The sequence below is a fragment of the Vulpes vulpes genome, chromosome 13 (genome assembly GCF_048418805.1).
Source record: "Vulpes vulpes isolate BD-2025 chromosome 13, VulVul3, whole genome shotgun sequence".
NCBI lineage: Eukaryota > Metazoa > Chordata > Mammalia > Carnivora > Canidae > Vulpes > Vulpes vulpes.
The window spans coordinates 145759-155737 of NC_132792.1; the positions used below are offsets into that span (position 1 = coordinate 145759).

Consider the following 9979-nt stretch of genomic DNA (forward strand, 5'->3'; position numbering starts at 1 on the left):
AATCAGAAACTCAGTTATTTGTGAAGGAGGTGGGTGGAAGACCAGCATGGACGGGGGTGGGCGGTGGGCCACCCCGGTGTCCCCATAAGGGAAGGCAGGCTCGCGCCAGGGTTCGAGTTTTCCAGCCTCAGGTGTCAGGGAAGTGGCCCCTAGAGAGTCGACAGCTAAACTCCCGGCACTCGTGCACGACTAGCACGCTCCCCCCGTCACCCTGCAGTCGCCCCCCCGTGGGCCGGGTCGGAGGGCGGGCTGTCCCCTCACCACCGGGTGCCCCTGCTGAGGGCCCTGAGCCCCGGCCGGCCTCCAGCCTTGCTAAACGCTTGTCACCACTCTCCCTGTCCGCTCCTCTCACTAATTCTTTAGTGACTCATTTGCCCATTTATTCAACAAAGGTTCTGATTTCCAGTTGAGACGCTGCCCTGAGGGCCTGCGGCCCCTGTTCCCCTGTCCAGAGGAGGGAGCAGAGCCCCCAGTTCCAGAGGCTCCCATCTTCATGGAGAGGGAAGCACGGTGGCCCCTGACCCGATCGCACACACACTTCCTAGCTAAATGCAGCTCTGCAGGAGGACCTCTGACCCTTTGTACCCGTGGCTGTTTCCCCTCTGCACGGGCTTTCCAGCTGGCCCAGAGCTCAGGGAACCAGACACTCTTGATGCCCCCACGTGCCGGGGCCCCCGCATGGGGAGTTTCAGGCCATAGATGGTGACAGGCCTGCCCGGACGGCCCAGGTTATGAGGTGAGGCTCAAATCCAGCATGAAAACTCACAAGCACAGTGAAAGGGAGGTCTTGCTCCAGGCTGGGAATCCCAGGGCATCTTACCTGAGATGCAGCTTAACTCCAGTGGCCTCCAGAGGTGAGCCAGGGCCCAGGGTTGTCCTGAACCTGCAAAGGTCCTGGGACACCAAGGAGCAGCCAAGTCCACCTGAGCCCACAGGGGAAATGACAAGTAGTTGGAGATTGGGGGTACGTGTGCCATGGAAGGCAGGTGTAAGGACCTAGAGCCAGGCTGGTGCAGACCCTGCTGAGGTGTGAAAATGAAGGGAGTGGAGAACAACTAGAAGGGCATGGGGGGTGGAGGTGTGCAGACTTGGGCCCGGGCAGGCCTGAGGAGCCGGGCATGGGGGCAGGTGCGTGGACTCAGCACGCTCCTGTGTTCTGGGGGATGTGCTGCCTGTTGATGCCACCCTTGCCCACATGCCTTCCTCCTCCTCCTCCACCACACAAGGGCCCTACTCTCAGCCCCGTCCTCAAGGACGTCCCCGGGGTGTCCTGTGGTGCCCCAGCTCAGCCTGCACAGCCCTGAGCTTCTCATTGGTTCTCCGCATCCCTAAGTGCTCCTCACCTGTGCCCCCACCTGGCGGGGGGCTGTCCTAGGCACCTCCAGCCCTTCCACCAGCCCTCACTGTCTCCAACCCAGCTGCCCACCACACATGGATTTCGACGGCCCCAGTGCCCAGCCGTCCCTTCCCAGCATCTCTGCACGCCAGTGCCTTGCATAGGCACCACCCACATTCCCCAGGCTCCGACCCTCCAGGGTATCCCCCACGTCCACGCAGTGGCCTACTGGCCTCCTGCTAACCCAGCATTAGGCCCAGAACCCAGGGGCCACCCAGGAGCCATCCTGCGCTTGGCAGGCCCAGCTGGATGGTTTTGTCCAGATCTGACCACTCCTGTCCTGGACAGTGCCCAGCCACACGGGTAGAGAAGGAGGCTGGAGGGACGTGGTCCGGGGCTGACAGGCGGAAGCAGCTGAAGGAGCAGGGGCACGGTGCGATCAGGCAATGAGTTTATTGTCTCCAGAAGGAGTGATGGCTGTGGTCTCCGTGCACAGGTGGGCACCCACAGCATGACTCCACCTGGGCTCCTGTGGACAGATGGGGCCAGGCCAGGGGGAGGGGACGGGCCACATCAGAGCCAGAGCAAGGCAGGGCCAGAGTCAGGGCCGCAGCCACCCTCTGGCCTTGCCCAGACTCTTCCTGCCCCCTTCGGGGCCCTGGACAGTGTGTTCAGGGCAAGCAATCTTATACTGGGAGCCGAGCTGTTACCCCATACTGGAAATGCCCTTTCTCCTTCAGTGGGATGGGGCTGCATTCTCCGGGCTGTCTGAGCAAGGGGCCCCTGCCAGCGATGGGAGAAGCAGCCAGGGCCGAGCGGAGGCAATGGCATCTTTCCCACCACCTCAGAGGGCGGTGGTCCCACCCCGTGTCTTGAAAGGGATGGAGGCGGGGCAGAGGCAGGAGGGAGAGGATACAGTGGGTCTGGGGGGCGGGAAGGCAGGTGCTCACAGCAGGACCCAGAGGAGGCCCACTCCAAGCAGGAACCCCCTTGGAAGGGCCCAGGGACCCTCCAGTGTGGCGGGCGCCCTGTTGCAGAGACATCCAGAACAGCACTGCCTGACGATGCTGCCAAGTATCCTGGGTCCCAACATCCAGTCATACTTCATGTTGGTGTTGGGACACCTGGGGGCACAGCGCTTGCTGAGCATAGTTGTCACCTGTGTTTCTGCAAAACAGAGGAGGTAGCAGGTGGCCGCCAGCCTGCAGGGAGCAAGGCGGGTGATCACAGGAGGAGGCATGGAGGCGGGGGAGGGGTGCTTCCCAGTGACGGCAAAAGCCCGAAGTTAGCCTGAGAATCAGAGAATGTGTGGGTCCCGCAAGTGCTACCAGGACCCCCCGCCACAGGCCCCGCAGGGCAGTGGGAACGTGGCTCTCCAGGGTCACCTTCGAGGTCACAACAATATCAGAGTTGGGGACCGCTGGCCCGGGTTGGGGGTCTCTTCCTCGGACCACACAGGGCCTGGACCCCCCCAGGCCACTCTCGGGGTGTGCAGGGGAGCATCTCAGGGAAAGCAGGAGAGGCTGGCCTGGGCTGTGCCCGCTACTCGCTCCGTCCCGGCCTCAGCCCTGTGCTCCAGAGGCTCAGGCTCCTGGAGACATGCGGCAGAAGCCTGGGAAGGGACCATCGGAAGGAAGGAAAACACTGGAAATAACTCCAGCTGCAGAGGAGGAGACCCCCCTTTATTACGGGGTAGTACGCTATGTTGTGGGTCGTGCTGAGTTGTGCTGGTTTCATCGTGTTGAATTCTATGAGGTTCTATGAGTGACGATGGTGTGACATTGTGTCAGGGCAGGTGGTGGGCTGCCGGAATGCTGCTCGGGCTCCCTGGTTAGGGGTACCTGATGGTGGGCAACAGGCCTCCTCCCCCTCCCGGAGCCCCCAGCGCCCTCTCCCCACTGCTCAGGGTGGAGGTGTGGGGGCAAAGGGGCCCCTGAGGAGAGCCCAGAGAGATGGTCCAGTCCCTGCAGGGAGGGCCCCTAACAGGCCGCCCCCCTCCAGGCCACAAAACCAGAAGCAGAAGCCCAGGGAGGAGCCCAGGTCAAGGAAACTGCTCAGGGAAAATGAAACCAGTGCAAGAGGTTCCAACAACGCGCAGTCACAGCACTGATGTCCTCCGCGAGCGCACGTTCCCGCCCTCTATAAGGAAACGCTAGGCCGGATGGGGCACAGCCAGGGCCAGGGGGCACAGCCAGGGCCAGGGGGCACAGCCAGGCCCAGAGGGGGCACAGCCAGACCTGGGGGGGGGGGGGTGCAGCCAGGCCCGGAGGGGGCACAGCCAGGCTCAGGGGGTGCAGCCAGGCCCGGAGGGGGCACAGCCAGACCCAGAGGGGGCACAGCCAGGGCCAGGGGGCACAGCCAGGCCCAGGGGGGGTGCAGCCAGGCCCGGAGGGGGCACAGCCAGGCCCAGGGGGTGCAGCCAGGCTCGGAGGGGGCACAGCCAGACCCAGGGGGGGTGCAGCCAGGCCCGGGGGGACGCATCCAGGCCCGGAGGGGGCACAGCCAGGCCCAGGGGGTGCAGCTTGGGCAAGGCGCTGTGTGCCCCTGCCCAGGTGCCAGAAGCACAGGCAGTGGCTGGGTCTGTCTTGAAATGTTATTTTAAGCCTTCTAAGAGGTGAAGGTGAAAGGAACCAGGGGCCTTAATGCTGGTCCCCCCAAGGTCCCAGTGGTCCCCCAAGGGCCCAACACCAGCCACATGCCTGTGCCTCTCACCCACTCAGCCCAGTTGTGCAACATGGATTTTCCTGCATGGTTACTGGAAAGGGCAGCAACAAGACACCTCCTGCGGTTCATTATGGGGGGCTGAGGCAGTGCTGCTCCAGGCAGGCCCAAGGCCCGGAACCCGAGGGGGGGGGGGGCGGGGGCTCTGTTGGTGTTGGCAGGTCCCCAGGGATCTGGAACCTTCTGGCCGGAATCTGCAGCCGCCCTCTGGCTTTCTCAGGAGAACAGATGGGTCTCCCCACGTCCAGTTCTCTCTGGGTATTTTCATAATTTTATAAAGGAGTATTTCTGGTGGTTCGCTCTGTGACATTTCAGGAGGGCAGGGAGGGTGTTCCCGTCCCACTTTATAGTCTCCTCTAAAGCTGGTTTTGAGCGCCCCCAGCAGCGGGGGGCGAGGCTGGGGGCGAGGCTGGGGCGAGGCTGGGGCGGCGGCGGGCAGCGCCTCTCCGGCTCCCCCTCCCCGGCTCCCCCTCCCCGGCTCCCCCTCCCCGGCTCCGCCTCCTCCGCCGTCTGGGCGACCGCCCCCCTCCGCGGTCCATCGCGCCGCCGCCTCTGCCCGCCTCTGTCCCGGGGAGCAGCGTGGAGGCGCCGCTGCCGCGGGGGGGGAACACCCGGGGCCTGTGCACCCCCAGGCCGGGGGAGCGGAGAGCGGGGCGCTGCCGGGACGCCTCCCGCTCCGGGCCCGGGACCTACGGCTGCGGAAGGTCACCGCGTGCGACACGCACACCCGGTCCGCGGGGTGGCAGGCGGCGGGCGCGCAGCGGGCCGGGCCGGAGACCTTGAAGCACTGGTAGCAGCTCAGGTTCCCGCCTGCCCACAGCCCGGGGGGCGCGGGGGGGGCGGCTGCGCTCGGGCCCGCGCCCCCGCCCCCCGCCCCCCTACCCCGCGGCTCCTCGCCGCCGCCGAGCCCCGCGGACAGCAGCAGCGCGCACAGCACCGCCGCCCCGGCCCGCATGGCGCCCGGCCTCCGCCTCGCCCAGGCCCGGCCTCCCCGCCCCGCGCTCCGTGCCGCCCCCCGCCCTGCCCGGCCCCGCCCCGGCCCGCCCCTCGCCCCGCCCTCCCTCCCCCGCCCCGCCCCCCTCCCCCGTCCCGCCCCGCCGCTCCCCCTCCGTGCCCCGGCCTCCCCCCGCCCCGCGCTCCGTGCCCCCCCGCCCTGCCCCGGCCCGCCCCGCCCCGGCCCTGTCCTCCCCCAGCCCCTCCCCCTCCGTGCCCCCGGCGCCTCCCCCCACCCCGCGCTCCGTGCCCCCCGCCCTGCCCGGCCCCTCCCCCGCCCCGCCCCTTGTCTTCCTCCCCCCGCCCCCCCGTGCCTTCCGCCCCCCTCGACCCCTCCCCCACCTGCCCCCGTTCCCCCCGCCCCCCTCTGTGCCCCCCGCCCCTGTTCCCCCGTCCCTCCTCCGTGCCCCCCCCCTGCGTCAGGCCGCGCCGCCCCCCATCGCGGCCCAGCACCCTCCCGGCACCCCGGCACCCCGTCCAGCACGCGGCAGGTTGCTGGCCTTTGGAGGAGGGGCGCTGGGGGAGGGGCCGTGGGGACCCGCCAGCCCCTCTTGGGCAGCAGGGCCCGCCCGGGGAGGGCCTCCGCGTCCCCAGGACCGCAGCCTCCGCTCCTGAGCGGGAGGGGGGCCCGCGGGGTGTCCCCTGCGGTCCATGCCACGGAGACCTCAGCCCCATCGTCCTTCCGTCTGTCAGTCCGCTGGCTCCGGGAGCAGGACCTCAGGGCCTCGGGCCCACTGGGTCCCTGCCCCCCAGCCCGGGGTGTCACAGGCCGCCGAGGGGGAGGTGGAGGCTGGGCCTGGGGAGGGAAGGGGGAGAAAGAAGAGAGAGGAGGGGGGGAGACTGGAGAGGACCAGACACAGGCTCCAAGTCTAACTTCTCCTCCGAGTGCTGTGAGGGGGCCTGGGGGCAGGGAGGGGAGGGGGCCATCAGGTCCCAGCACCCCAAGCCTGAGGCCACCTCCCCAAGGCCCAGGGCCAGCGCTGCCCCCACCCCCACCCCCACCCCGACCCGGGGAAGCCTGGAGACAGCCCCTGGAGCCTGTGAGAGCCGCAGCAGGGGTCTCTCCAGGGAGGGGTGAGGCAAGGCGCATCCCCCCAGAGCAGGACTGACTGGTGCTGTCCTGGCCGCACAGAGAGCCGGTGAGCAGCAGGTGGCCATCTCCAGGGCGGCTGTTTCCTCTGGGCAAGGGCGGTCCGGGAGGGGCCAACAGGTGTCATCGCTGACCGTCAGCTGCCCTCCTGGCCTCCGGTCTTAACCCTGGGGGAAGGGGTTTCTGGGAGGCAGCAGTGGCTGGGGGACACGAGGAAGGCGAAGGCGGATGTGAGGGGAGAGCCAGGAGGCCAGCCTGCCGTCCCCAGGACCCTTTCTGCGACCTCAGTTCCTAGTCGCCCTTGCTTCCCCGCGGGGGGTGCGGGAGCGCTGGTCGCCTTCCACAGAGAGCCCTGTTTTGGGGGGATGCAGGGGAGGGCCCCGAGGGCCAGATCTCTTGGCTTTCAGAAACCAAGAGCCAGAGTGGGGCCTACGTCCCTTGGTCACCAGGAGGGACAGGAGGCCCTGCTGAGGTTCAGGGGCAGCAGAAGGGAAAGAGAATTCTGCTTCTGGGACCTCCTAGCCCCCACGGCGCTGCTCCCCCCGCAGGACGTGTCACTGACGCTGGTGTGCTGTCCTGCACACCTGCCAGCCTTTGCCCGCGACCCCCAAGGATTGCTCAGGTAGGGCCACCCCTGGGGGCACTTATAGGGTACCCGACTCATGGGCTGTGAATGGGCCCCTGGCCAGCTCCACGCTGGCCTACACCAAGCCCCACCCCCCGTGGGGACAGGCATTGGGCTCACAAGCATTTTGTGACCACGTGGCCGCCCACTGGAGAGGCCCGTCCGCAACCCTCATTTGTCAGCTGAACACAGAGAAAAAGTGTCCTCCACCCCAGAGCAGGTGCCCAGCGGGTCACCTCCTGCTCCCGCATAGGATGGCCCGTGGCAATTCAGACACCATCCCAGGCTGGACGTTGTGCGCACTATGTCCCCCCAGGGTGGGAACCACAGGGCCGACCCCACCAAGGCGCTGAGCTGGGGGGGAGGGTGCCTCTGGGGGGATCCCACTGGGCATCTTGCCCCTTGTCCGTTGGACCCTGGCTGCCTTGACGCTCTGTCTAGGTTCAGCCCAGTGTGTCCCGCTGCCCCGGGCCACACTCTCTGGGGCCTCCGTGCCTGTGTTTGGTTTCTGCTCAGGTTCCAGCACAGCAGTGGGGTGCAGCCAGTCGGGCCCAGTCCAAGGGCAGGCGAGGGGCTCCCGGGCTCCATGTCTCCCCAGGCCGCAGTGCGGACTGAGCGTGCTAATGGACAGGTGGGGGACAGGCTGAGGCAGCTGACGGGAGGGGACGAGATAGCCCCAGAGGGACCACATGTCTGGAGCAGCGGTCTGGGGTCTCGATGCACCAGGTCCCGGAAAGGCGCTTCCCACTGACCCTTGGCCCAGCGGTGCGCACTGCTTTGCCATGAATGAGCTGCCGTCTGCACGGGGGACCCCTCGAGGGCCCCCCACCCCTATGCCCTTGTCTGAAGGCTCCTATAGACCAGCTGCTGAGCAACCTCTATAAACCTATTTTAAAATAGTGAAAAAAATCCAGGACCTGTGCTCACCAACTCCTGAATATTTTTCCGTAATAATGCTTTTGTCCCTCTTGTATCCAATGGCGCCAGACTAAAGTTCTAGGTGAAAATGGGGAATAAGTTTTCTTTTAATGTAAATTTTGGTTACTGAACAGGACATGCAGATGACAGCAGTCGACACAGAGGACCTGACCCCGGGGGAGGCCTGGGCCCGGGGACCATTCCTAGTTCGTGGTCTCCATTTCCCAGACTTGCTCCAGAAAGCTTTCTTCTCCCCCTAAACAAAAAAAGCAAAACAAAGACAGAATCTTCTGGGTGCTGTCTTTCGAAGCGACAGTGAGTGACAGTGATCCTGGGTCACACCCGACAAGGCAGAGGGAGCCTCAGCTCCTGGCCCGGGTGCGCAGAAGCCCTCCCGATGTGGCCCAGCCTGTGGGGGGTACTTGATGTCGTGGACAAGCAGAGCGGAGCACCTCGAAGTACCGCGGAGCCCCAGGGCTGCACGGAGCCCCCCAACTGGATGGGAGACCCCAGGACAGAGGCCACACTGGGGGCCTGTTATCCTCACAGACCTTGAGCCACTTACATGTGCCCTGACCGTCGTGACACTGCCCCAGCCCCGCAAGGCTCCAGTGAGCTTCGGGGTACCGGCCAGGGCTGTGGGTGCCCGAGCCGCCGCCAGGTCTCCGCCACCCTCAGGAGGAAGCTTCCCAGGCCTCTCGTGTACACCCTCTGCGCTGAGGCGTCGCCTCCGCTCGGCAAGCCACAGCCTCCCCGCCAGGCCGCCCGGCACCACCCGGGCCGCGCTCGGGGCCACGATGGGGCAGCCCGCGGTTCTCCCAGGTCCCCGGGAGAGCCAGCTCCTGGCTGAAACCTCGCGTGTGGTCAGCCCCGCAGGCTGGGACCGGGCTCCCCGCGCCCGCCTCGTGGGGCGCCGCCTGTGCTCCGCAGCCCCGGGTCCCTGCCCTTACACAGTCCCCGTCCAGCCCAGGTGCCCTCTAGCTTTCTCACCAGGACCCCCTGGCGCTCCTCCTCCCCCTCTCTGATCCCCGGGTAGTCAACCGCACCCCCCAAGCCTCATCAGTGAGGCTGGCCCCCGGGCCCTGACAGGCACACGTCCCACAGAGGCAAAGGGAACAGGGCCGGTGGCACTTTGTCCTGGCGTTAGCCCTTTGCTCACGGCGTCGGGGGAGAGGACGGGTAGCAGGGCTCCTTCCACCGTGGCTCTTGCTCCAAGCAGCTGCTCTGACCCCTGGCAGCTCAGCGGGGCTCCTGGCGTCTCACAAGCTCTAATGGGGGCCAGGGGGGTGCTTCGGGGCTCTGGCCAGGAATGTCACCTCCCGACCTGCATCCCACACCTCTTGAGATGTCTGGGTATGCCCCTGCCCCACCGACACCTCGCTCGACGGAATGTAAATGGTACGGCCACCCTGGAAAGAGTTTGAAGTATCTTAGAAAACCAGATATGAAATTGCCGTGGGATCCGGCAACTGCACTGTTGGGCGTTTATCTCAGAGCGTGGAAATGTGTGTGTAGACAGAAAACCCGCGTGTGCATGTGCGTGCTTACAGCAGCTTCAGTTGTGATGGCAAGAACGGCAACAGCCCAGATGTCCTTCAACGGGTGAAACTGTGGCCCGTGCACACCTGAACACTCCTTGACAGTCAAACGGAGCCCACTGTGGATACGCACAACTTGGATGAATCTGCAGGGAGTCAAGCTGAATCAAACAAGTCAATACCAAAAAGAAACATAGTGTACGACTCCACTTCCATAAAAATTTTGAAATGACAAATTTCTAGAAACGGAGAGCAGGTTAGCAGTTGCCAGAGGTTAGGGAGGAAGGGGTGAGAGGCAGGGAGGTGGTGTGGTTGTAGAGGGTCAGGAGGGAGGTGCTGGTGCTGATGGGCATCCTGACCATGGTGGTGGACACAGGAACCCACCCAGGTGCTAAGATCGCAGCACTAACCACACACAAGGGAGTGCCCGGGGAGTGGGCCTGGGGGACTGCATCCATGTAGGCGTCTTAGTTGTGATATTACATCAGTTTTGCAAACGTCACCATCAGCAGACAGTGGTAAAATGTACACGGATCACTCTGTTATTTCTTAAAACTCCCATGTGAATCTACAATTACTCCAATAAAAAATTTTAAAATTAAATTACAAAAGGGACGCCTGGGGGGCTTAGTGGCTGAGTGAGTGCCTTTGGCTCAGGGCATGACCCCGTGGTTCTGGGATCAAGTCCTGCATCGGGAACCCCGCAGGGAGCCTGCTTCTCCCTCTTCCTGTGTCTCTGCCTCTCTCTGTGTCTCACA

At 65.2% G+C, this 9979-nt stretch overlaps 1 protein-coding gene across 1 annotated transcript; it reads right to left on the reverse strand.

The window, feature by feature from the left end:
- Window positions 1-1783: 1783 nt before the first annotated feature.
- Window positions 1784-5012, reverse strand: LY6L (lymphocyte antigen 6 family member L). Its single transcript, XM_072733628.1, has 2 exons — window positions 4751-5012; window positions 1784-2503 (listed from the first exon to the last, which is right to left on the reverse strand). Exons 1-2 carry the CDS (start codon window positions 5010-5012, stop codon window positions 2283-2285), a joined length of 483 nt encoding a protein of 160 aa, XP_072589729.1. The 3' UTR covers window positions 1784-2282.
- Between the last annotated feature and the right edge of the window lie 4967 nt (window positions 5013-9979).

Excerpts from the sequence above, each read along its gene's own strand:
- LY6L (XM_072733628.1), bottom strand. The coding sequence starts at position 5,012 with ATGCGGGCCGGGGCGGCGGTGCTGTGCGCGCTGCTGCTGTCCGCGGGG. Across the intron at positions 2,504-4,750 it reads CGCGGTGACCTTCCGCAGCC|AAACACAGGTGACAACTATG; the intron begins GTAGGTCCCGGG and ends TCTGTTTTGCAG.